This window comes from Heterodontus francisci, chromosome 11 (assembly GCF_036365525.1).
Source record: "Heterodontus francisci isolate sHetFra1 chromosome 11, sHetFra1.hap1, whole genome shotgun sequence".
In the NCBI taxonomy this organism is placed as follows: domain Eukaryota; kingdom Metazoa; phylum Chordata; class Chondrichthyes; order Heterodontiformes; family Heterodontidae; genus Heterodontus; species Heterodontus francisci.
Genome location: NC_090381.1, coordinates 65,377,768 through 65,405,474, shown reverse-complemented (window position 1 = coordinate 65,405,474; position 27,707 = coordinate 65,377,768). Strand labels below are relative to the sequence as shown.

Here is a 27,707-nt window from a genome sequence, read left to right as displayed (position 1 = left end):
CTGTGGTTGGTAACAATGTTGAGTTCCTTACACGCTGCTAGTTCTACCACTGTTTGTCCCCTCATGTCTGCGAGGTAGAACATTTGTGGTTTCCATGCCAACTTGCCATAGCTGCCTTGTATTGTTAGCGTGCCACTGCAAGGGATGGTGACCTGTTGCATGCAGATAACTTGGCAGTTGTCGGTTGTATCATTGATCTCCAATGACTCCAGTACATATCTTTCAGGATTCGGACTGGTAGGATATTTGCACTAGCACCGGTGTCAATCTTGACCCTGAGTGTATGTTTGCCAGCTTTCTTTGGGCACATGATGTTAATAGTGGCGAAAGCTTCCAGTTGCTTGACTTCATCAACATGATGTGTCCGGTTCACAATGTGAAACACCTGTTCGTTTTCTGGCTGTGAACTACTTTTCTCTGAGTCTTGTCTCAGGTCTGTTTCACTGTGGACTTTGTATATTGGCATGCGTTTATGCAGGTCTCCGGCGCTTTCTTTGCTGCTGTTGACCTGTTTGCTTGTTTTCTACTGTGACTTCTGGCTGAATCTTTGGAGCCAGATTTCTTGCATAGGCAAGTCCAGTGTCTTTTTGCACCACAGGTTTTGAAATGCAGGACAACTTCGCGGTGAGTAGGACCGACCACACTTACCACACAGCATGCTTGCTCTTTTTGACGTGGTTATCATGTCAATGCTGTTGGCTGCACCTAGTGCTTGCAGGTGCTGTTGTCTAGCTACAATGGCTTTGTATTTCTTGCCATCTTCTCGCAGTGTATTAATGCTGTGACCTTTTTCTTCAAGAGATCTTTCTGAAATGCTTCAGTGGGTGTTGATAGAATCACCAGCCCTATTAATTGCTCTGACATCTCAGTTTCTGAGAAGTCGCATTCATTGCCCTTACTACGGCATCTACCAATGAACTGGTCTATTGATTCCTGTGGCTGTTGCCTGTAGGAGATCAATTCCAGGCGGTGAATTCAAAATTCACTCTTGCACTGAGCTGCTGTTCTAGCATTTTCCATATCTTTGTGGGATCTCATCAGATAAGCCTGAGGTATTTATTCTGTGTAATCCCTCATTTTCAACTGCTATTAGTATTTTTACAGCCTGTTTTTTCTGGTTCTGAAATCATTTGGTCTGTAAAGCATAACTGCATTCTTTGTTTGAACAGTTGGAACTCGGATAGGATATCCAAGGCGTTCCAGTTCATGCTGGGAAATTTGGTATCCATCTTTCTGCAGAACTTGCCTCTGGTTGTTAGTTGCAGAGAGACTCTGGCATGTAGTCACATGACTGCATCCTGGTACTGAGCTCATTAGCACTCTAAGATCTTAAAGGGATATCACTCTTAAAGGCAATCATACAACAGATACCATTTCGTTTCCTGGTGGATTTGTAGCCTTGTGGATTTATCAAATGTATAAAATTAAGGGAAATAATAACACTAATAAATCACAAAATTTTTATATCTCAAAACCTCATTAATCTCTTGTAACTTGTAAAACATGTCTGTGAACAATGGTTAATAAGTGAACTTGGTTGTTCATGGATTCCTTCATTCTACCTACCCTCTTACTGCAAAGGCTTGACCTGAAATGGGAAATAGTGTGCCATACTTGTATCCAGAAAAGGTTTCCTCTGGGTGTAAAGCTATCTGTCAAAAAATAAACTTCAAAGGCACCAATGATCTTCCACTCAGAAACCCGCCTTAAACCCTTCATCCATTTCCAGGACAAAGCAGGTCTGATAAGCAGGATCCCTGCAGAAATGGGCCCCACTACCATGGCTCTTTAAAGATCTGGCATACTGAGAACCGTATTCATTCATATGCTTGGACTTTCTGACCCTATGCCACCTGTTTTCTGTTGGGCAAGACCAGAAGAGCATTTGGGAACCCACAGCTTGCCCCGCCCATCACCGCGGCTTTTCTAGAGGGCAGTCCAATGACACAAAAATCTTCATGCTCATGTGCAGGTGCCATTCAGTTTTGACACCAGTATTCTAAAGTACGTGGAAGGAGCTTACGCCTTAGTGGAAGAGGAGTTTATTCAAGTACTCTCAGAATATGGGCATGTGCACAGGTCCCATCAACAAGTAAATGTTTCGAACTAAAAAAAATTTTCCACAGGCTGCTCGGTGGTTGCCTCTCCCTCCTGCTGCAGCAGGTCCCTGAGGCTTGCTGTGGCATCTGTCCCAGAAAACTTAGGCCATAATGGTCTCCATCAAACCTTAATAAGCATTAACCAGTAAGTTTGGTTGGCTGCCTATAAACAGATCTGACTCCTAAGAATGCTACCTTTTTTGTCTTGTGCATACAGAAATGCGATCATATGACCACCTTTGTCGGACGATGGCAAAAGATATGAATGCTGTTCTTGTCTCTGTTGAGTAAGTAATTGCAAACAAACACATAATTCTCATGGATGATGCATTTTTAGGATAATTTTGTGGATTTTCTTTTTTCAGTGAATTGAGATTCTGTTATTTAGAACAATATATACTATCAAAATTCATTACCAGTTATTCAAAATCAGAATTAAAAATAAAATGTGATTAGATTCCTTCTGATTTCCACTGCAGTATTTTCACCCTCATGGAAGAGAATCTGTTAACTCTAACAACTGCAGTTTTTCGTGTTGTAGCCAAAAATGTAACACTGCCAAGAGGTTTACTTATGGCTGGATGCAACACAGTAATAATAAAGGTTTATTTGCACTTGGACAGTCTGATCAAGGACTGAGTCTGGGGCCTTGGCCCTTTGTTCTTGGCTGGATGCCATTTCTGGTTCAGAAAACCAACAGACAGAAATTGAGTTTTCATTTCAGAAAGAATTTATCTGTCAATGCAAGTGGAGTATGGGGGAGAATTTCCATATTATTTTTGGTGTAACGTCAGTGGGTATTGGGCCAAGTAATTTTAACCCTTTCAGGACCTCTGGTTAGGCCACAGCAAGAACAGGAAACCCTGAGCAAAGCATGCCTGAGACATGCTCTGCTCAGCACTGCCCTACATCTGAGAAGGGTCCTTAAACAGGCAGTAAGTCCTTCATTAGCATGTACAAGAGTCCTAATGCCAGTAAGGCTCACTAATTTGGTCCTGCTTTCCCTCATACCCCGCTTGTAACAGGGGTCAGCAACGTGTCCCTACATGGACACCAGTGTCCATGGTAAAAATTTTGAATTCCCTGATAATTTTAAATGTCTTAGGCTTGGAGTAAGACATTTAAAATTATCAGGAGTGAAAGTAATTACAAAAGATCGGGATCATTGGGGCATCGGGCTAGTTCCTACAGCCCGCCAAAGTTCTGTCTCTGGCCCGCCAATCAAGCGCGAATGGCTTGCCTGCCTCCGTTGAATAGGAACATGGGGGAGGCAGGACTCGCTGGGAAGACTGGAGCCATCAATCAAGTGCTTCCTGCCTGTGTCTGACCTGTGCAATCAACCATGGAGAGAGTTGGTGTGAGTAGAACAGATAGGATAGTGCACATGAAAGCAATGATAAGAACTGGAAAGGCAAGACTTCTTTCAGCCAGAGAAAGCTGTTTTTTTTTTTAGGCAGACACTCCATGTTCTCACTAAAATAAAAGCAAAATACTGCGGATGCTGGAAATCTGAAATATAAACAAGAAATGCTGGAACCACTCAGCAGGTCTGGCAGCATCTGTGGAAAGAGAAGCAGAGTTAACGTTTCGGGTCACTGACCCAAAACGTCAACTCTGCTTCTCTTTCCACAGATGCTGCCAGGCCTGCTGAGTGGTTCCAGCATTTCTTGTTTATACTCCACGTTCTCAGCTCTCCAAAGGCCCTGGTTTCTCTGAGTGCGGGGTGGTGTCGAGCGGCAATGTGTTTCCACTCTTTGGGAGGGAAGAGGGGGCAGAGAGGGAAGGGAGGTTGAGAGGGGCAGAGGGTGGGGGAAGGGACACAAGGGGAGAGTGGGGAGATACAGAGGGGGACATGGGGAAGAGAGGTGGGATAGAAAGGTGGACACAGAGGAGATAGGGAGAGGGGAGAGCGATGGCGAGAGAAAGAGCTCAAGATCACTCCTAACAGATGGACATCTATCCAAATTCTCTGCATCGCTACATCAAGTGTGCGGGCAGACATTGACTTACTTGTGCAAGCAAAAACAATGCCAGGCACTCACTAAATAGGGAGAAATGTGTTTTAAATCGGACTGTGTTTTGATGGCATTGGGATGGCTTTTATACACTATATACAGAAGAATTGCCCTCAAGTCCGTGGCCGAGTCAGTACTTTTGTCAAACGTCTGTGGTGCAACATGTTGGTGCCTATCCCTGTCTGTGAAACAAGCTCCAATATCTCAGAGAAACTTAAGCAATGAGTAAGAAAACAAATCAACAGATGCCTAAAATAGAAAATTGACAGATGTTTATAACCAACATTGCACAATGATCACTATAGACAAAAACATTTATTAAATTGGATGTAACATTTTGAATATTTGAATTAAATGTTCATATACTGCAGAATTACATTTTTGTATTCTAAATGGAGACTTACTGAAATTTAATTACATTGTGTGTTCTTAAATTTAGATACCGTCTTGTCCCAGAGGTTCGTTTTCCTGAGCAGATTAATGATGCTTACACTGCTACCAAGTATTTCCTACAACCTGAGATTTTGTCCCTGTATTCAGTGGATCCAAATCGTATTGCAGTTTCTGGAGACAGCGCTGGAGGAAACTTGGCCGCTGCTGTAAGCCAGCAGGTAATTAACTTTTATTATGGATTGGACAAACTACAGTAATTCTAACCAAAATATTATCTCACGAATTACCATGACACCTCCCATTGTAATGGTCTTAAACTTCGAATTAGAACAAATCCATTTGTTGTGGAATGTGCTGGAGCACTTGATGCTGGCTAAAAAATCAAAGAACAAAGAACAGTACAGCACAGGAACAGGCCATTCGGCCCTCCAAGCCTGCGCCGATCTTGATGCCTGCCTAAACTAAAACCTTCTGCACTTCCGGGGTCCATATCCCTCTATTCCCATCCTATTCATGTATTTGTCAAGATGCCTCTTAAACGTCTCTATGGTACCTGCTTCCACCACCACCCCTGGCAACAAGTTCCAGGCACGCACCACCCTCTGTGTAAAGAACTTGCCTCGCACATCCCCTCTAAACTTTTCCCCTCTCACCTTAAACCTATGTCCCCTAGTAACTCACTCTTCCACCCTGGGAAAAAGCTTCTGACTATCCACTCTGTCCATGCCGCTTATAACTTTGTAAACCTCTATCATGTCGCCCCTCCACCTCCGTCGTTCCAGTGAAAACAATCCGAGTTTATCCAACCTCTCCTCATAGCTAATGCCCTCCAGACCAGGCAACATCCTGGTAAACCTCCTCTGTACCCTCTCCCAAGCCTCCACGTCCTTCTGGTAGTGTGGCGACCAGAATTGCACGCAATATTCTAAGTGTGGCCTAACTGAAGTTCTGTACAGCTGCAGCATGACTTGCCTATTTTTATACTCTGTGCCCCGACCGATGAAGGCAAGCATGCCGTATGCCTTCTTGACTACCTTATCCACCTGCGTTGCCACTTTCAGTGACCTGTGGACCTGTACGCCCAGATCTCTCTGCCTGTCAATACTCCTAAAGGTTCTGCCATTTACTGTATACTTCCCACCTGCATTAGACCTTCCAAAATTCTTTACCTCACATTTGTCCGAATTAAACTCCATCTGCCATTTCTCCGCCCAAGTCTCCAACCGATCTATATCCTGCTGTATCCTCTGACAATCCTCATCACTGTCCGCAACTCCACCAACCATTGTGTCGTCCGTAAACTTACTAATCAGACCAGCTACATTTTCCTCCAAATCATTTATATATACTACAAACAGCAAAGATTCCAGCACTGATCCCTGCGGAACACCACTAGTCACATACCTCCATTCAGAAAAACACCCTTCCACTGCTACCCTCTGTCTTCTATGACCGAGCCAGTTCTGTATCCATCTTACCAGCTCCACTCTGATCCCATGTGACTTCACCTTTTCTATCAGTCTGCCATGAGGGACCTTGTCAAAGGCTTTACTGAAGTCCATATAGATAACATCCACTGCCCTTCCTTCATCAATCATCTTTGTCACTTCCACAAAAAACTCAATCAAATTAGTGAGACACGACCTCTCCTTCACAAAACCATGCTGTCTCTGGTTAATATGTTCGTTTGTTTCCAAATGGGAGTAAATCCTGTCCCGAAGAATCCTCTCTAATAATTTCCCTACCACTGACATAAGGCTCACTGGCCTACAATTTCCTGGATTATCCTTGCTACCCTTCTTAAACAAAGGAGCAATGGCTATTCTCCAGTCCTCTGGGACCAATGAGAATGCAAAGATTTCTGTCAAGACCCCAGCAATTTCTTCCCTTGCCTCCCTCAGTATTCTGGGGGAGATCCCATCAGGCCCTGGGGACTTATCTATCTTAATGCTTTGCAAGACACCCAACACCTCCTCCTTTTTGATAATGAGATGACTGAGACTATCCACACTCCCTTCCCTAGGCTCATCATCCACCAAGTCCTTCTCTTTGGTGAATACTCATGCAAAGTACTCACTTAGTACCTCGCCCATTTCCTCTGGCTCCACACATAGATTCCCTTCTCTGTCCTTGAGTGGGCCAACCCTTTCCCTGGTTACCCTCTTGCTCTTTATATACGTATAAAAAGCCTTGGGATTTTCCTTAATCCTGTTTGCCAATGACTTCTCATAACCCCTTTTAGCCCTCCTGACTCCTTGCTTAAGTTCCTTCCTACTGTCTTTATATTCCTCAAGGGATTCGTCTGTTCCTAGCCTTCCAGCCCTTACGAATGCTTCCTTTTACTTTTTGACGAGGCTCACAATATCCCGCGTTATCCAAGGTTCCCGAAACTTGCCAAACTTATCCTTCTTCCTCACAGGAACATGCTGGTCCTGGATGCTAATCAACTGACATTTGAAAGACTCCCACATGTCAGATGTTGATTTACCCTCAAACAGCCGTCCCCAATCTAAATTCTTCAGTACCTGCCTAATATTGTTATAATTAGCCTTCCCCCAATTTAGCACCTTCACCCGAGGACTACTCTTATCCTTATCCACAAGTACCTTAAAACTTATGGAATTATGGTCACTGTTCCCGAAATGCACCCCTACTGAAACTTCGACCACCTGGCCGGGCTCATTCCCCAATACCAGGTCCAGTACGGTCCCATCCCTAGTTGGCCTTTCTACGTATCGTTTCAAGAAGCCCTCCTTACAAATTCTGCCCCATCCAAGCCCCTAGCACTAAGTGAGTCCCAGTCAATATAGGGGAAGTTAAAATCACCCACCACTACAACCCTGTTACCTTTACATCTTTCCAAAATCTGTCTACGTATCTGCTCCTCTACCTCCCGCTGGCTGTTGGGAGGCCTGTAGTAAACCCCCAACATCGTGACTGCACCATTCCTATTTCTGAGCTCTACCCATATCGCCTCGCTGCATTACCCCTCCGAGGCGTCCTCCCGCAGTACAGCTGTGATATTCTCCTTAACCAGTAATGCAACTCCCCCACCCCTTTTACATCCCCCTGTATCCCGCCTGAAGCTTCTAAATCCTGGAACATTTAGGTGCCAATCCTGTCCTTCCCTCAACCAAGTCTCTGTAATAGCAACAACATCATAGTTCCAAGTACTAATCCAAGCTCTAAGTTCATCTGCCTTACCTGTTATACTCCTTGCATTGAAACAAATGCACTTCAGACCACCAGTCCCGCTGTTCTCCGCAACATCTCCCTGCCTGCTCTTCCTCTCAGTCTTACTGGCCTTATTTACTAGTTCCCCTTCATTTATTTCACCTGCTGTCCTACTGCTCTGGTTCCCACCCCCCTGCCACACTAGTTTAAACCCTCCCGAGTGACGCTAGCAAACCTCGCAGCCAGGATATTTGTGCCCCTCCAGTTTAGATGCAAACTGTCCTTCTTGTACAGGTCCCATCTGTCCCTGAAGAGATCCCAATGGTCCAGATATCTGAAACCCTCCCTTCTACACCAGCTGTTCAGCCACGTGTTTAGCTGCACTATCTTCCTATTTCTAGCCTCACTGGCATGTGGCACAGGGAGTAATCCCGAGATTACAACCCTAGAGGTCCTGTTTTTTAACTTTCTACCTAACTCCCTAAACTCCCCCTGCAGGATCTCATCACTCTTCCTGCCTATGTCGCTGGTACCGATGTGTACCACAACCTCCGGCTGTTCACCCTCCCCCTTCAGAATGCCCCTGTCCGTTCAGAGACATCCTTGACCCTAGCACCAGGGAGGCAACATACCATCCTGGAGTCTCTTTCATGTCCACAGAAACGCCTATCTGTGCCCCTGACTATCGCGTCCCCTATAACTATTGCTCTTCTGCGCTTTGTCCCTCCCTGCTGAACAACAGTGCCAGCCGTGCTGCCACTGCTCTGGCTACTGCTGTTTTTCCCGGATAGGCCATTCCCCCCCCCAACAGTATCCAAAACAGTATACTTGTTTGAGAGGGGGATAGCCACAAGGGATTCCTGCACTGACAGCCTGCCCTTCTAGCGGTCACCCATCTATCTGCCTGCACCTTGGGTGTAACCACGTCTCTAAAACTCCTGTCTATAACACTTTCTGCCACTTGCATGCTCCTAAGTGCATCCAGTTGCCGCTCCAACCGATCCATGCAGTCTGTGAGGAGCTGCAACTGGGTACACTTCCTGCAGATGTAGTCCTCCGGAACGCTGGAAGTGTCACGGACTCCCACATCTCACAGGTGAAGCACTTCACCCCTCTAACTGACATTTCTAGCACTAATTAGTTAATTAATATAAAATAAATAAGTACTTATTAAATCCTTACTAAATTATGATACACTTAACTATATGGTCCCTAGTGCTAGATTTCTACAATAAATATTAAATGCTCACTAAATACAGTAATCTCCTCCCTCTGGTTTAGTTACTCTACTTATTAATTAGTTAATTAGTGTTTTGATCAATTTTTATCAGTTTTATTTTCAAATTCGGTGCAGATTCCCTCCCAGCCAATCAATTCAAAGATCTCAATTTTCAGGTCATGCTGGGGCCGGGAACAGAGGTGAGGGGCAGTGGGGCGGGGGAGGGGGGAGGTCGGAAATTCTGACGCCAGCCAGTGTGGCAGTTTGCTGTCACCGTTCCTGGCACCGGCCAGTTTGACCTGGGAAGGGGGGAGGTTGGCCCCGGAATCCCACTCTATACATTATGAAGGCCAATTAAGATGGTTAAAGAGCTCATTGAGAACTTGTTAAGGAGCATGTTGTGATTTTTATGGGGGTGCACAGGTTGCAGGCGCTGTCTGGGGCAGACCAGGTGAATAGGGGCGGACACGGTGGGCTGCCAGTCACGGCTGTCCCAGGGAATTAGCTGGGCCCCATAAAAGGGCGAATAGCGCAGACAGGGACTCGGCAATTGGGAAACAGGTGTCATCGCCGCAGCGCAGGTCGTGGCAGAGTGGGCAGTAGCGCTCGGGCAGTTGTTACCCTCTTGGCTTTATGGGGGCATAGAAGGAGGGGGCAAGGCTGCCGAGCACAATTGGGGGGGCCACCTGAGGACAAGGAAGGCAGCAGCTAGCAATGGGGGCACGACTCTAAGATTTTGGGCCAAGTGGCAATGAGGAACAACATCCTCCACAGGAAGCACACAGCCCTGGGCATCAGGAAGGCAGAGGAGAGGAACAACAGACACCATACCCTCAGCATAGAATGTCTTGGTGAAAATGGAGCTACCTGGGGATGACTGAGACCCAGTGCCACAGGAGACTATGACTCTCCAGGCAGATGGTCACAGATATTTGTGCCCTCGTCGCCGAAAACCTCACACCTTGCAACACTGATTGCCAGACTATGGTCTTGAACTTCTTCACTTCTGGTTCCTTCCAAGGATCAGCTGTGGACCCAGTTGGCATCCTGATGCCCTATTTACCAGAGCTGGACAGTACGTTCAGTTCCAGACAGATGGGGCCTTGCGGGCACAGAGGCCATTGAATTTCGTCACCACAGCTGGATTTCCCTAGGTGCAGGGCATCATCAATTGCATCCATGTAAGACACCCAGTAAGATTCATCCACAGGAAGAGCTTTGACTCCCTCAATGATCAACTGGTCTGCGACTGCAACGAGAGCTTCCTCCCATGTGTGCATCCGCTTTCCTGGCAGCTGCCATGACTCCTTCATCCTTCGCCAGTCCAGACTGCAGCAGATCTTCACTCCGACCCCCAAAGTCGTCGATGGATTCCAGGGGACAAGGGATATCCCTTGAAGAGATAGCTACTCATCACTCTACGAGATCCCCAGACAGAGGCACAGAGGCAATACAACCAAAGCCATCTGCTCCCCAGGACAGCCATTGAGCAGGCTATTGAGCGTCTTAAGATGTAGTTCCAGTTCCTGGGCCAGTTGGGTAGCGCCTGCAGTACACACCTGCAAAGGTCTTCCGTATTTTGATAGACTGCTGCGCTCTCTCTCCATAACATGGCCCTCCAGAGAGGTGTATACCTTGAGGACTGAGGCCCTGGAAGAACACAATTTGTAAAAGGAAGAGGAGGAGCAGGAGGTGGAGGGAGGATGATGCAGAACACAGGGGCACAGGGATGTGGCTGGGCCTGGGGTGGGGCTCGAGGGGCTCGTCAGGATGCCATGAATGTCAGGGATCATCTGATTCAGGCACGTTTCAACTGAACCCCTCTGATTCAAGTTGAACAGAATGGTATGGAACTAACTCTTAGCTGCCTGTTTTAATACTTCTATTGAAGCCGCAGCCTGAAATATGTAAAGTCATAGCGCCAATGAAAGAAGCACATCTGCCCAGCGGTTTCACCATCACTATTGGAAAAACTCTTGCTCACCTTCACCACTTCATTCCTTTTATTAATGGCAGGAAAAGAAAAAAGGTGGCACACATATCTGTCTTCAAGTGTCATTATTTACATGGAGTTCATAAAGGAAAACCGTGCACAGTTGCAGGAAGGAGAGACCCCATTGGCACACTCAGTGCTCTGTGCGATACGACAGCCTCCGCGATCGGCCACTTCTACCTGGTGCTCCCCTTGTGGCCTTGGAGGGGGTGCAGACAGCCTCCCACTTGTGGCTCAGATGCACGTGCCAGTTGTCCTCATGGAGGTGCCCACGGGGCATCTCCAGAGGTTGCTGCACCTGAATCATTGCAGGGGCAGCCTCCGTCACTGGGCCCTGCTGCACAGATGCTCTCTGTCAGAGGGGAAAGGAGACCGAGGATGATGATGGCGCCCTGTGAGGGTTGGCATTCTCATCCTCTTAGGTGACATCCTCAGCACATGGCTGGCACTCTGGCTGGCTGGAGGGGAGCACCAGCTGGGGTGAAACTGGCATACCCTCTCGACATCCCTGCGCCAGCAGCGCCACTGGTCACGGCTACACACTGTGACATGCATCCTATGAACGTCAGTGTGTAGTTCTTACGTGCACTCCATGTGTTGCTGCATATGGCTGTCCATGAGGTTGGCCACTCTCTCAGTGGAAGGGCTCATGGGCTCAAAGCCCTGAGCCATGGTGGCAGACATGAGCTGGAAGAACTCCTCCATTCTCTGCCCATGGCCCTGCACTGCATCAGAGAACTCCTGACATGTGGGAGCACATCGGCTGCAGCTGCTGCTGGTCTGGGGTCACCCCCGTTTCCAGTGACTCCTGAGGCCATGCATCTGTGCCCAGCTGAGCAGGACTGTGTCTGTCATCCCTCCTCCGAGGGGAACTGACCACAGCTCCCTCTGTCTGGCATGTTCTCCTGCACACTAGTACCATGCTGCTCACCCAGTGCCACCTTATGTAACCATGCAAAATGATCCACTGAGATGACTGTATCTGTACTGTTGGGCGGTACACTTGTAAGGTGTGATGGTGCTTCTTCAGAGCTTTGTTACTGTTCTTGGTCTGGTGAGGGAGATGATCTCCTTGACTTGATGTCCTCCCACACCTGCGAGAAACACAAGAGATCGTGATAAGTAACCTTGGCGAGCAGACGCCTCTGCAGTGTTGAAGCTTCCCAATGCAATTTAGCGTTCGATACACTGCCAGATGGGATGGAGTGCAAGGCTCCCCCTCAATGAGCGCATTGCACTCTGTAATCACCATCTGCACCATGAGTGCCGACTTCCTCATGGTCTGCGATCCTGACTATTTCTGTTGCTCGCTCCCCCGTGGCTGTGATCACTTGCAGGTAGGGGATTCCTCCACCAGTCTGGTCCTCTCGTGGGGCGTTATGATCCCCTTTCTCCTGCAAAGACAAAAAAAGAGCATGATAATGTGCTGCTGAGCTCTATGGCCAATGCCAGCGGCTCCAATTTGTTAGAAGCTGCATGTATCAGCGGTGACAGGTCTTCAGCAACACTATGACTCTTAGCCATTCTGTAGGGTCAGTGAGTGGCCTGTGCACACACTCGTCCCATTTTCAGGAACATATGCACCCTGAGGTTGCTCAGCTGGTGTGTCTGCTGGAGTGTGGATACCCAGAGGCCTGTCCTGAGAGTTAGAGGTTGCACTTGCCTTGGTTGAACATATCAGGTTATTGAAACTCTTCCGACACTGGATCCAACTTCTGTGGACTACACTTTTTCTGCTGTGCCAGCCATGTCCATCCATGCCTGCTTTGTCTGGGTGGGTGGCCTCCTCCTGCATCCTCTGGGAAGAGGACCTCGCTCCACTCCCTTAAGGCCTCCAGGTTCGCATCAGAGAATCGAGGGGCTGTCCTGCCCCAGATTCCAACACTCTGGGTCTCCTGTGACATTCTTGAATTCCAATCATCTCTGCTCTTCCACTCTGAAGTAACAGCAGTGAAACAGCAGCTACAGTAATTTGCCCCTGGTGTAGGTAGGTGATAGGATAATTGAGGGAAGGTGGGGATGTGGTAGGGAATATGGGGTTAATGTAGGATTAGTATAAATGGGTGGCTGTTGGTCGGCACAGACTCGGTGGGCCAAAGGGCCTGTTTCAGTGCTGTATCTCTCTATGACTCTAATGGTTCCCGTGGATTGTTTAAATCGGGCCGCACTTGAGTAGTCCCACTTCCGTTCCCGCCCCTGCTAATTTGCCGCCAAACCCATCTCCATGCCAATAAGAGGGCGTACCCTTGAAACACTGGGCCGGTGACTGTTTCCACGGTCCCAACTTCCATTTCCTGCCCCCGCAGCGAAAGTCCAGCCCAAAAATTGTAACAATTAACGTACATTTGATGAAAGATGTTTGCACGAAATTGGAACCAGCGTTTTAATGTAAACAAATGCTAAGGTTTGTCCCAGACATGCTGCAGTGACATTCAAGGTCAGAGTAATAATATAATCTTAAAATAAGGTAATAATTTGCAGCTTTGAAAATATCCACAAGTTTTTTTCGTAAAAGAAATTCAAGGCTTATAGCAAAGGACAACTCAATTATGACTTCACGATCACCATTTGGTCTATCAGCTGTGGCTCAGTCAGTAGTACTCTTGCCTTTGAGTCAGAAGGTTCTGGGTAGCTAGCCTAAACTGGTCTCTAAACACTAGCAAAGCTGATTCATCATTGTTTTCAGAGAGTATAAACTCAGGGATCTCTGAGTTGCTACTTGTCTGCACTGAGTGTGAAGTAGGGCGTTTGGTAAGTGGCATTTTAAGAATTAATCTCTCGGGTTTTTTTTGTTTAAATTTAGCAAATTAACTAAAATTACTGTTTAAGTTAAGAGGCAAGTTAAGTTTCTTACAGTTTTAAACAGGGATATATAAGCTCTGAGTAGCTGTAGCTAGTTAATTAGGTAGCTAGCTTAAACTGGTTTCTGAATTCAAGCAAAGCTGATTCATCATTATTTTCAGAGAATATAAATTCCAGGGTCTCTGAGTGCTGCTTGAGTGCATATAGTGTGAAGAAGGGAGTTCGGTAAGGGGGGGAACTTTAAATTAATTAAGAAAAATCAATTTAATTTAATTGAGAGAAAGAGAGCGAGCGAGCGGGAGAGTTCACCGGGAATCAGCGTGAGAGGAGCGGGGCTAGGGGCTACTGCTGCCGCCAGTCTGCTGGTGTTCAGAAACAAAAATCAAGATGTAACATCACAAGGAAGCAGGTAGATGATTGTAGCTCTGAAGTCTCACCCAGCCAAACAGTGCGAGAGGGGAGAGAGAGTGGCGAGGCATAGGGAGCTAGTCGGTGAGTATCTGGTGGGTATTTTCTTACTACTTTTCTTTTTTCTGCTGATTTTAATTTTTTTCTCTAACATTTAAGTCTATCTACTAAGTAGAAGCTAAAATACCAGTAGTCAGTTTATAACCATTTTATTGTGTTTATTTAACTTCCAATTTTAGTGCAGTAAATAAATAATTCGATGCATGGCAGGGCTGCTCACACCTGTCGAATGCACATCCTGTGCCATGTGGGGACTCCAGAACCCTAACGCATATCCTGGACAACTACATGTGCAGAAAGTGCCACCACATGCAAAAACTCGAGCGCCAAATCTTGGAACTTGAGGAGCAGCTGGTGGTACTGAGGCGCATTCGCAAGGTTGAGAAATACATGGATAGCACGTTTCAGGAGGTGGTCACCCTGCAGATTGAGAGTGCAGGCAGAGGGACTGGGTGGCCAGCCAGACAGACAAGAAGGACAAGGCAGGTAGTGCAGGAATCCCCGGAGGGCATCCCACTTCCTAACCAGTTTTCAGTTCTGAGTACCGATGGGAGAGAGGGTTCCTCTAAAGAGTGCAGCGAGAGTCATGACCAGAGCACCATGGGTGGCTCAGCTGTGCAGGGAGGGAGGAGAAAAAACAGGAGAGCAATAGTGGTAGGGGATTCTGTAGTTATGGAACAGACAGACATTTGTGGTCACAGATGCGATTCCAGGATGGTATGTTGCCTCCCTGGTCATGGATATCACCGAGCGGCTACAGATCATTCTGGAGGGCAAGGGTGCATAGCCAGAGGTCATGGTCCACATTGGTACTAATGATATATGTAGGAAAAGGGATGAGGTCCTGCAGGCTGAGTTTAGGGAGTTGGGAAAGAGATTAGGAAGCAGAACCTCAAAGGTAGTAATCTCCAGATTACTCCCAAGGCCACATGCTAGTGAGTTTAGAAATAGGAGGATAAACCAGATAAATGCATGGCTGGAGAGATGGTGCAGGAGGGAGGGCTCTAGATTTCTGGGCATTGGGATCGGTTCGGGGGAAGGTGGGACCTGTACAAGCCGGACTGTCTACATCTGAACAAGACTGGGACGAATATCATTGCAGGAAGGTTTGCTAGTGCTGTTGGGGATGGTTTAAACTAGATTGTCGGGGGGATGGGAACCTGAGGGCAGTTTCAGATAGGACAAATTCAAAGCAGGGAATGGGAGGCAGAAAATTAGCGAGTGACTCTGAAAGACAGAAGAACCAAGGTTAAAAGGTGTACAACACAGGAATTTGGCCGTGTTAAAAGGTATTTATTTAAATGCAGTGAGTATAGTAAATAAAGCCAATGAGCTGAGGGCACAGATAGACGTATAACAGCATGATATCATTCCTATAACGGAAACTTGGCTGAAAGAGGAGCAAAAATGGCAGCTCAGCATCCCTGGATATAGAGTTTTCAGGCAGGATAGAGAGGAGGATAGAAAAGGAGGGGTTGTAGCTTTGTTGGTTAAAGGATCAATTACAGCTGTGAGGAGGGATGATATGCTAAATGAATCATCAAATGAGGCCATATGGGTGGAACTCAGAAATTTAAAAAAGGGCAGCACACTACAAGAAGTGTATTATAGACCCACAAATAGTGAGCGGGAGATAGAAGAACAAATATGTAGGCAAATTTCTGAGTGCAAAAACAATAGGGCAGTAATAGTTGGGGATTTCAACTACCCTAATATCCAACCCGGCCAATTACCGCACCATCAGTCTGCTCTCAATCATCAGTAAAGTGATGAAAGGTGTCATCAACAGTGCCATCAAGCAGCACTTGCTTAGCAATAACCTGCTCAGTGACGCTCATTTTGGGTTCTGCCAGGGCTACTCAGCTCCAGACCTCATTGCAGCCTTGGCTCGAACACGGACAAAAGAGCTGAACTCGAGGTGAGGCGAGAGTGACTGCCCTTGACATCAAGGCAGCATTTGACCGAGTATGGCATCAAGGAGCCCTAGCAAAACTGGAGTCAGTGGGAATCGGGGAAAATGCTCCGCTGGTTGGAGTCATACCTAACGCAAAGGAAGATGGTTGTGATTGTTGGAGGTCAATCATCTGAGCTCCAGGACATCACTGCAGGAGTTCCTCAGGGTAGTGTCCTAGACCCAACCATCTTCAGCTGCTTCATCGTAAGGTCAGAAGTCGGGATGTTCGCAAATGATTGCACAAAGTTCAGCACCATTCGCGACCCCTCAGATACTGAAGCAGTCCGTGTAGAAATGCAGCAAGACCTGAACAATATCCAGGCTTGGGCTGATAAGTGACAAGTAACATTCGTGCCACATGACTGCCAGGCAATGACCATCTCCAACAAGAGAGAATCTAACCATCTCCCCTTGACATTCAATGGTATTGCCATCACTGAATCCCCCACTATCAACATCCTGGGGTTACCATTGACCAGAAACTGAACTGGAGTAGCCATATAAATACCGTGGCTACAAGAGCAGGTCAGAGGCTAGGAGTCCTGCGGCGAGTAACTCATCTCCTGACCCCCCAAAGCCTGTCCACCATCTATGGCACAAGTCAGGAGTGTGATGGAATAATCTCCACTTGCCTGGATGGATGCAGCTCCAACAACACAAGAAGCTCCGACACCATCCAGGACAAAGCAGCCGCTTGATTGGTACCCCATCCACAAACATTCACTCCCTCCACCACTGACGCATAGTGGCAGCAGTGTGTACCATCTACAAGATGCACTGCAGCAACGGACCAAGGGTCCTTAGACAGCACCTTCCAAACTCGTGACCTCTACCAACTAGAAGGACAAATGCATGGGAACACCACCACCTGCAAGTTCCCCTCCAAGTCACACACCATCCTGACTTGGAACTATTATCACTGCTCCTTCACTGTCGCTGGGTCAAAATCCTGGAACTCCCTTCCAAACAGCACTGTGGGTATACCTACCTCACATGGACTGCAGTTGTTTCAAGAAGGCAGCTCACCACCACCTTCTGAAGGGCAATTAGGGATGGGCAATAAATGCTGGCCTAGCCAGCGACGCCCACGTCCCATGAATGAATGAATTTTTTTTTAAAATACTGGGATACATACAGTGTGAAGGGCACAGAGAGCACAAAATTCTTGAACTGCATTCAAGAGAACTTTTTTAGCCAACACGTAACAAGCGCAACGAGAAGGGGCACAATTTAGATTTAGTCTTAGGAAATGAAACTGGGCAAGTGGAGGAAGGAGCAGTGGGTGACCATTTTGGAGATAGTAACCATAATACAGTTAGAATTAGCATTATTGTGGAAAAGGACAAAGATAGAACAGGAGTAACATTTCTAAATTGGGGGAAGGCAAACTTTATGAAGGTGATCTGGCAAAAGTGGACTGGATACAGCTACTTGAAGGAAAATCAGTGACAAACCAGAGGGAGGCATTCAAAAGCGAGATTTAATGGGCACAGTGTAGACATGTCCCCACAAAGAAAAAGAGTGATACTGCCAAATCTAGAGCCCCCTGGTTGTCTAGAAGCATACAGGGTAAGATGAAGCAGAAAAAGAAAGCTTATGACATGCACAAAATACTTTAGAAAGCCTTGAGGAGTATAGAAAGTGCAGGAGTGAAGTAAAAAAGGAAATTAGGAAAGCAAAGAAAGGACATGAAAAATATTGGCAGGTAAAATCAAGGAAACCCCAAAGATGTTTTATCAGTACATTTAAGAGCAAGAGGGTAACTAAGGAAAGGGTAGGGCCTATCAGAGATGTACAACGTAACTTTTATGGGTGGATGCAGAAGATGTGGGCAGGGTTCTTAATGAGTTTTTTGACTCTGCCTTCACAAAGGAGAGGGTTGATGCAGACATTGTAGATAAAGCGGAGTGTGAAATATTAGATATGATCAGCATAATGAGAGAGGACGTACTAGAGGGTCTGACATCCTTGAAAGCGGATAATTAATGAGGACCGAATGGATTGTATCCCAGGCTGTTACAGGAAGCCAGGGAGGAAATAGCGGATGCTCTGAGGATCATTTTCAAATCCTCACTAGATACAGGTGAGGTACCAGAGGATTGGAGGTCTGCGAACATTGTACTGTTATTTAAAAAGGATGCGAGGGATAGGCCAAATAATTATAGGCCGGTGAGTCTGACCTTGGCGGTGGGCAAATTATTAGAATCAATTCTAAGAGATGGAGTAAACTGTCACTTAGGCACAGATTAATCAGGGATAGTCAGCACGGGAAGGTTGTGTCTTACTAACTTACTTGAATTTTTTTGAGGAAGTAACAAGGCAGATTGATGAGGGTAGTGCGGTGGATGTTGTCTACATGGATTTTAGTAAGGCATTTGACAAGGTCCCACATGGCAGACTGGTCAGAAAAGTAAAAGCCCATGGGATTCAGGGGAACGTGGCAAGTTGGATCCAAAATTGGCTCAATGACAGGAAACAAAGGGTAATTGTCGACAGATGTTTTTGCGAATGGAAAGCGGTTTCCACTGGGGTTCCACGGGGCTCTGTGTTGGGTCCCTTGCTGTTTGTAGTAATATTAATGATTTGGATTTAAATATGGGAGGCATGATTGGGAAATTTGCAGATGACAAAAATTGGTTGTGTAGTCGGGTAGTGAAGAGGGTAGCTGTAGAATCCAGAATCAATGGTATGGTTGAGTGGGCGGAAAAGTGGCAAATGGAATTCAATCTGGAGAAGTGTGAGGTAATGCTTTTGGGGAAGGCAAACAAAGCAAGGGAATACACAATAAAGAGGAGGGTATTGATAGGGGTAGGGGAAGTGAGAGACCTTTGAGTGCATGTCGACAGGTAGATAAAGTGGTGAAGAAGACATATGGAATGCTTTCCTTTATTGGCCGAGGTATAGAATACAAAAGCAGGGATGTAATGCTGGAACGGTATAGAACGCTGGTTTGGCCACAGCTGGAGTATTGCGTACAATTCTGGTCACATTACAGGAAAGACATAATTGCTCTGGAGAGAGTACAGAGGAGATTTACAAGAATGTTGCCAGGGCTTGAAGCTATGAGGAAAGATTGGATCGGCTAGGGTTTTTTTCCTTAGAACAGAGGAGGCGGAGGGGTGACTTAATTGAGATGTACAAAATTATGAGGGGCCTAGATAGAGTAGACAGGAAGGATCTGTCTCCCCTAGCAGAGAAGTCAATTACCAGGAGGCACAGATTTAAAGTGATTAGTAGAAGGATTCGAGGTGACCTGAGGTAAAACTTTCAGCCAGAGGGCGGTAGGTGTCTGAAAATCACTGCCTGGATCGGTGGCGGAGGCAGAAACCCTCAACTCATTTAAAAGGTACTTGGACCTGCACCTGCACCTGAAGCGTGAAAACCTGCAAAGGTACGGACCAGGTGCTGGAAGGTAGGATTAGAATGGGCGGCTAGTTTTTTCAAATGGGGCAGACAATGGGCTGAATGGCCTCTTTCTGTGCTATAACTATGGTTTTTAATTTCCACTCCAGAACTTGAGCACAAAGGTTCAGGCTGATACTCCAGGTCAGTGCTAAGGGAGTGCTGCACTGTCAGAGGGGCCATCTTTCAGATGCGATGTTAAACCTAGGATGGACTTAAAAGATGCCATGGTGCTATTTCAGAGAAGAGCAGGGGAGTTATTCCTGGTGTCCTGGCCAATATTCATTGCTTAATCAACATCATTTTTAAAAATTATCTGGTCATTATCACATTGCTGTTTGTAGGATCTTGCTGCGTGCAAATTGGCTGCCATGTTTCCTAGATCATAATAGTGACTACACTGCAAAAGTATTAAATTGGCTGTAATCCACATTCAGATGTCCTGAGGTGATGAATGGTGCTATATAAATGAAAGTTTTTCTCTTTTCTTTGTTGCAATATATTCATCCATCTGCCAATTTCCATACCTACATGATTTTCAGTTAAATTCTGTGTAAATTCTACTATTTAACAAGGATATGTATATTTTCCAAGCTGTACAATACTACTATCAAAGCTGTAAAGGCGAATGATCGGTAGTTTCTGGAAAAATATTTGTTTGCAGTATTTTCTAAACCAACACAAACATTGTAACATGGTTGCAAAATATGGTAACATCCAAGTCTTTCAAAAATGTTCTAAATGCTTCAAAATATAATCCTTCAATTTTTTCTCTGTGCTTGTAGCTTGTTGTGGACAGAAGCATCAACATCCGACTCAAGCTTCAAGCTCTTATATATCCAGTACTTCAGGCTCTTGACTTCAATACTCCTTCCTACCAACAGAATACGGCCACACCTATCTTGTACAAACAGGTAATGGCCCGTTTCTGGCTGGAGTACCTGAATGGTGACCCAAGCTTTGTCCAGGCAATGTTGGTCAACAATCACACAGCATCAAACCTAAGTCAGCTGACTTCCATCAGAGCTCGCTTAAACTGGACATCCCTTCTACCACAATCATTTATAAAGAACTACAAACCTGTCATCCAGGTAATGGGAAGCCCACAGGTTATCAAAGAATTGCCAGCATTACTGGACCCAAGAGCAGCTCCACTAATTGCTGATAAAGAAATCCTGCAGTTGTTACCAAGGGCCTATATCCTGACCTGTGAACATGATATTCTAAGAGATGATGGAATAATGTATGCCAAACGCTTAGAAGATGCTGGAATAGAAGTGACTCTTGACCATTATGAAGATGGATTCCATGGCGCCATGATATTTGCACTGCCACCCACCAACTTTGATGTGGGAAACAGGATCATGAACAACTATATAAACTGGCTGGACAAAAATTTGTGACCCTTTAGTCAGGGGTTGGGAAGTTGCAATAGAAAATGTTGTTACTGCAAGCTGTTCTTTTGAAAAAGACCTAAAACTTATGCAATGCAACAATCCAATGCAAATTTGTGTTATTGAATTACTGAAGCTATCTTGTTGGGCTTGATCCAATATAACGTGCATTCTCTATACTACAGCAAATCTGTATCAAGACAAAGGTGTAATTTAGGAAGAAATAGCTGTGTTAGCTATCGGTAAGGGTTTGAAAAAGTGGTACTGCTTAGCATCTCATTTACTTCTAAGGTTAGCATGTAGGTGAAGATATTTTCATTAGGTCGACAATGTTTTGTGATCATCTTTATTGCCATTTTGGCAAACTGAATCAAGGATCATTTTAAATATATAAAGGTTACCTGTGGTCAGTGACAGTGTAGAAATGTATCATGTGTGCACTTGAATGAATATTTAAAAAAAAATCAAACCTGTGTAGTTATGTAAAACTCCTGGGACTACAGTGGAACTCTCACAAGATGAATTTTGGGATTAAAAAACTATGAAGTTCCAAATTTAGAAAGAGATGTCTTGATACATGCAAGAGATGAAAATTTATTTAAAATTAATCAGAGTACTTTCAGTAACAGTTTTTGGGTACAAAGACCATCAATTACATTGAATAGCTACTATAAAGTTATCGATTACGATAATCCTGCGCACATTTTTTTCAACTACCAAAATAGTTAATCTCATCAATCAACAGTCTGTACAGTCAAATAACCTAAATGTCTGTTAGAAAATACATTTGCCCAGTCTGCCCAGTTGACATCCACCTGTCATGGATTGATGATTGCCGTGGAATCGCCATAAATTTTAGTGATAATATGGTATTGTTTGTTTTTTTTTAAATTCATTGGCAGTTTTAAAAAAACCAGACTTCCCCAAAAATTGAGTAATTTCAAAGCCCTAATCTCACTTTATGTTTTAATTGACGCAAAAACTGCTCACAGTCCATTGTTTTGTTCTTGTCACCTAAACCACCTGATGAGATTGGTGCCTTGTAACACCTTTGCAAGTTCATTATCCTCTATCTAACTTCAATTTTTACAGAGCATAAAATTCTTCATCTTTGTTGGAAACAATGAAATTGATCTTATCAGGACTACACTATATTAGAGTATTCAGTAAGGTTTCAGACAAAATAAAAGCTATTTCCAGTTATACAAAAGGCAATATATTTAATGATAATATAAAAGCAAAATACTGTGGATGCTGGAAATCTGAAACAAAAACAAAGTGCTGGAAATAGCAGGTCTAGCAGCATCTGGAGAGAGAAGCAGAGTTAACATTACAGGTCTGTGACCATTCAGCAGAACTGGCAAAAGTTAGAAATGTAATAGGCTTTGAGCAAGTGGAAGGGAGGAGGGAGGAAGAACAAAAGGGAAAGTATCTGATAGGGCAGAGGGCAGGAGAGATTAATGACAGAGATGTCACAGATCAAAAGACAAAGAAAGTGCGTAGTCTTTTACTACAACTATCACACACCCCTTTTGTTCTTCTCTTTCCTCCTCTCTCTACCCCACCCCGCCACAGTTCAAAGCCGATTTACATTTCTAACTTTGCCAATTCTGATAGGTCAAAGACCTGAAATGTTAACTCTGCTTTTCTCTCTCTCTCCACAGATGCTGCCAGACCTACTGAGTATTTCCAGAACTTTCTGTTTTTATAACATTTAACAATGTTCTGTAGGTTTTTTTTTACAACAGTATTTTGCTAGTTTTAGCTTGTTTTTTATTTTCTATAGTTTTTTGTTATTGCTGAAATGCTGTCTCAAAAATGATCAATTAGTTTTCTGTTTTGGATGCTTTTTGTTAACTGCTTGGTATAACATAATTGAATACTTCTAAGTGCTTTGATATGAAACATGCCAACGGTTCATCATGTTGGTATAAAATTGTGCTGTGCCACTGTAGCAGAATGAAGATTTGCACCTTTGTTTTTGTACTTCAAGTGTCAGATTTCATTTGGGCTGTTGACAGAGCTGTTGCACTTTGACTACGGGAGATGCTTAAGTACAATACTACAAAACTAGGTTATGGGACATATCACACAACTAAGCCTTCAATTGCTCAATGTTATAGGAAGAATGGACATGGCTGATGAGGGAAAGGGTTGGAGAAATCAAAAATATGTAAATTTAAAAAATAGATTCTCAATTCAGAAAGATAATTTGATGTACAAAGAGAAAGACGTAAGGCTCCATATTTGCTTTTTAGAGTCATAATGGCACAGAAGGAGGCCATTCAGCTCATCAAGTCCATGCTGGCTCTCTGTAGAGCAATCCAGTCAGTCCCATTCCCCTGCTCTAGCCCCATAGCCCTGCAAGTTTATTTCCCTCAACTGCCCTTTTGAAATCATTCAGTGTCACTGCTTCTTCCACCCTCACAGGCAGAGTGTCCCAGGTCATTACCACTTGTTGCATAAAAAAAGTTCTTCCTGACATTCTCCCTGCATCTCTTGCCCAAAACCTTAAATCTGTATCCCTTAGTTCTTGTAGCATCAGTTAATAGGAGCAGCTTTTCTTTGTCTACCTTTATCTAAACCTGTCATCATCTTTTACACCACCATCAAATCTCCCCTCAATCACCTTTGCTCCAAGAACAACCTTAGCTTCTTGTAGTTAAAATCACTTATTTATGGAACCATTCTGGTAAATCTCCTCCACACCCTCTCAAGACCCTCACATCCTTCCTAAAGTGTGGTGACCAGAATTGGATGCAATATTCAAGCTGTGGCCTAACCAGAGTTTTATACCGGTTCAGCCTAACTTCACTGCTTTTGTGCTCCATACCTCTATTTATGAAGCCCAAGATCCCATATGCTTTGCTAACTACTTCTCAATATGTCCTGCCACCTTCAAAAATCTATGTATATGAACCCCCAGGTCCCTCTGTCCCTGCACATTCTTTATAACTGTGCCATTTAGTCTGTATTGCCTTTCCCTGACCCTTCTGCCAAAATGCATCACCTCACACTTCTCTATTAAATTCCATCTGCCACTTGTCTGCCCATTCTGCTAGCCTATCTATGTTCTGTGCCAGTTGATTGGTATCATTCTCACTGTCTGCCAGAACTCCAAGTTTGGTATCATCAGCAAATTTTAAGATGATTATAGATTGTAGTTAAGTTGTCTTAACATCTATGGTTTAGACTCAGCAACATATTTGAACCTGGTCTTATTTTGATTCCCATCTTTACTATAGGTTTTGTGCTGTTACATTCATGTTTTACAGAGGGGGAGCTGATGTCATATTGCAAATTGAATTAGTAACCTTAATTTATCTTTTATAAAGAGAAGCAGTAATATTTCTATATCTGTTCAACTGGAAGAACTAAATCACAACCCCATCACATCATTAACTAGCTTGTGGCTCACATCTTAGAACTGAAGTTCTTCATATCTTTTAATTTTAGGTAATGAATTTGCAAAAAAGGTCACTGAATAGTTAATATTAATGCTGCAATTAATTGTGACTGAAAAACATACTATATAAAGTTTTTGTTTGCTACTGTAACTAACTGATTTTAAGTTTACACTCAGTTTGAAAGTGGTTTGGTTCTGTCCTTGCACATTTAAACATTTTCCCACCATTTTCTCTTCTCCCCTCCTGAAAGCAATGCCTCATGCTGGGGTTTGGTTTCAAATGCCCTCTGATATCTTACTTAAACGTTTTCCATGTGAGCCTAGACTCTGTTGGTAGGGACAGCACAGTCAAGCTTGATCCTTTCCTCATCTGACGCTCATGGATATCCAGGAGGCACTTGATAGTGATTAGGAGTGAGGACCAATTGTAGCGTCATCCTTGATTGCAGAGCTCAAGGTCGCAATGTGAGTTATCCAATGAGCCACTGGAAGAGTTCTAAACAGTTTTTTAAAACATATTTTAATGTTCCACTTTAATTACACCAGTATATGAAAAACAATTGAAAATGTGTTCATATATTTTTCACCACGAGTGATTGTTTTAGCACTTTGACTTCCGCCAAAATAACCATTGCTGTGGTAAAGCTCTGAAATAGACCTACACTTTGTTCAGCATTCCTTAGTTTTATCACCTTAGACTTTCCTTTTATATGGCATTACATTTTGGGAACATGACATATGAATTAGTAAAATACAAATAAAAATCAGCCAGTCAAATTGAGTGGCTAACAGTAAAACAGTTTTTGAGAGTGATAATTTTGGCAAGTTGAGGTGGAAAAGAAATGCTAGAATCAGTATGAAAAATGTAAGTGCAGTTTTCAAATGTAGAGATTACATACATAGTGATTTATTATTTGTTTAAGTTATATTGTTTGCATTTGTACCCAGTGTCTGTGATGGTAACATTCGGGATCACAGTGCTGAACAGAATTGCTCACGTGCAGCAATGGAATTCTAGGTGTTATTTGATATAATCACCAGGAAAAACATTATATATATTTCAAGCAATTATTTTACAGGAAGGAAATCCGTGTCAATTCTTACATAGAATGTGGTATCAGTTAAATATGAACAAAGATATAATTGCGATTTGCTGAAAGTTGTATTATTTGAAAATAACGGAAATTCAAAATTTGACCTAGCATATAACTTTATAAATTATTGACAGTAACTTGTCATATTACAGAATATAAGCAAACTAAGTGATTTTTAAAAAATTAGCTATTTATATAACTCAAGCATTCATAAGAGATCAGAAAGACTGATATCTTCACTTTACTAGGATCATACTAAAATCTAGTCTAAATATTAGCTATGTATCAGAAATAAAAGTTCACATTTCATCTTGTGATTTGTGAGCTCCTTTTCAAAAATAATTGTGTAGATGAAGATAGATCCCAGTAACTTGGGCTGTTAGGACAAGCTATTTTAAACAGGCAGGGATCAACGACACATCTCCATCTCCCAAATTAGACAGGCTGATCAGATAAATAAGCAGCTAATCCTGCGGCAGACATATAATGACCTTCCTATATGTTGTTTAAAAATGCCACTTTATTAAAAAGACACCTATAATGTGTTTTTAATTTGAGATAGCAACTCTACTTACTAATCATCAGATAGGGAAAATGTAGCTGGACAATAGACAAAATGCAAATGTTTCCCCCCAAAATAGGGCATTTACCCCAAAAAGGCCAAATGTGCATCTTGAAATGACCTAATTCAGATTACAATGTTTTCCATTGACTTTGCTTATTATGCTGTGTCTTGCTGTATTTAAATTAAACTTTTTTTAAATTGTATTGTGGCTGTATACAATGTAAATTGCACTTTAAGCAAGGCGAATAAAAACTAAAATTGATAACTTTATGAAAACAGTTGGGAAATAGTTTTATTAATAATGGTGTTGTTTAAAATTGTGATTAGCAGTGATTAGAAATTTAGATTAGATTAGATTAGAGATACAGCACTGAAACAGGTCCTTCGGCCCACCGAGTCTGTGCCGAACATCAACCACCCATTTATACTAATCCCATATTCCTACCAAACATCCCCACCTGTCCCTATATTTCCCTACCACCTACCTATACTAGTGACAATTTATAATGGCCAATTTACCTATCAATCTGCAAGTCTTTTGGCTTGTGGGAGGAAACCGGAGCACCCGGAGAAAACCCACGCAGACACAGGGAGAACTTGCAAACTCCACACAGGCAGTACCCGGAATCAAACCCGGGTCCCTGGAGCTGTGAGGCTGCGGTGCTAACCACTGTGCCGCCCTTATTTTGAAAACATGGGCTATTTTTATGTTTATTACTTTTGGCATCAGAATTTTAAGTGACTGGTTCCCTCACCATCATGTCTGTCTTAGCTGGATCAGCTATAGACATGAATACAGAGGATCTCCGTTTCCAACGCTGGCTTGATTAAATATGCCAATGAAAAGTCTGTCAGTTCATATACTCATGATCACATTCTTGGGATTGTTTACTTATATATTTTTCCATACTATGATATAAAATTTCAGATAATACATACTTCAATAACTCCAGATAATACATACTTCAATAACTCCAAACGCATAATTGCTGAGTTTACATTTTGACCATCCCTCATAATGCTTAATCATCCTAACTGCAGGGTCCAGTTTGAATTTTCAACCAAAATATAGCTGGGTTAATCCTGTACTTCTGATCTTCTGACTCCATATGCTCTCCATCATGAAGACTGCTTACTTCTGTCCCTACTTAAGCCCATCTGCTGCTGAACCCCTCATGTTTGCATTTGTTACCCCCAAACACCACTATTTCTCTGCTCCCCTGGCTGGCCTCCCATCTTCCATCAACTACGAACTTCAGCTCTGTTGCCCATATCCTATTCTGCACCAAGTCCCACTTGCCCATAATCACTTCTGTCCTCGCTAACCTGCATTGGCTTCCCAGACCTACAACATTTCAAATTTAAACTTCTCATTCTCATGATTAAATGCCTCCATTGCATTACTCCTCCCATCTCTAACCTCCCCTGTGCTACAAATTCCTGCAAACCCCCGCCCCCCAACAATCTGTTCTGACACTAGTGTCTTATGCCTTCCTCCATCCTTTGCCCCATCATTGGTGATACCTTCAGTTGCCTGGACCCCATGCTCTGGAATTCCCTCCCAAAATCTCTGACTCTTCCATCTTTCTGCCTTTAAGATCCTCTTTGAAATCAATCTGACCATTTCCCAACACAGTGGCGCAGTGGTTAGCACTGCAGCCTCACAGTTCCAGTGACCTGGGTTCAATTCTGGGTACTGCCTGTGTGGAGTTTGCAAGTTCTCCCTGAG

General features: G+C 44.0%; 1 protein-coding gene across 1 annotated transcript in view; it reads left to right on the top strand.

The window, feature by feature from the left end:
- The window catches only part of LOC137375291 (neutral cholesterol ester hydrolase 1-like), a 57,777-nt gene extending 31,504 nt beyond the window's left edge, over positions 1–26,273 (top strand). The window contains exons 3-5 of the mRNA XM_068042226.1: positions 2,317–2,386; positions 4,554–4,725; positions 20,305–26,273. Of these exons, the coding sequence (XP_067898327.1) occupies positions 2,317–2,386; positions 4,554–4,725; positions 20,305–20,922 (860 nt within the window). The 3' untranslated portion in view covers positions 20,923–26,273. The remainder of the gene's footprint in view (positions 1–2,316; positions 2,387–4,553; positions 4,726–20,304) is intronic.
- The last annotated feature ends 1,434 nt before the right edge of the window (positions 26,274–27,707 follow it).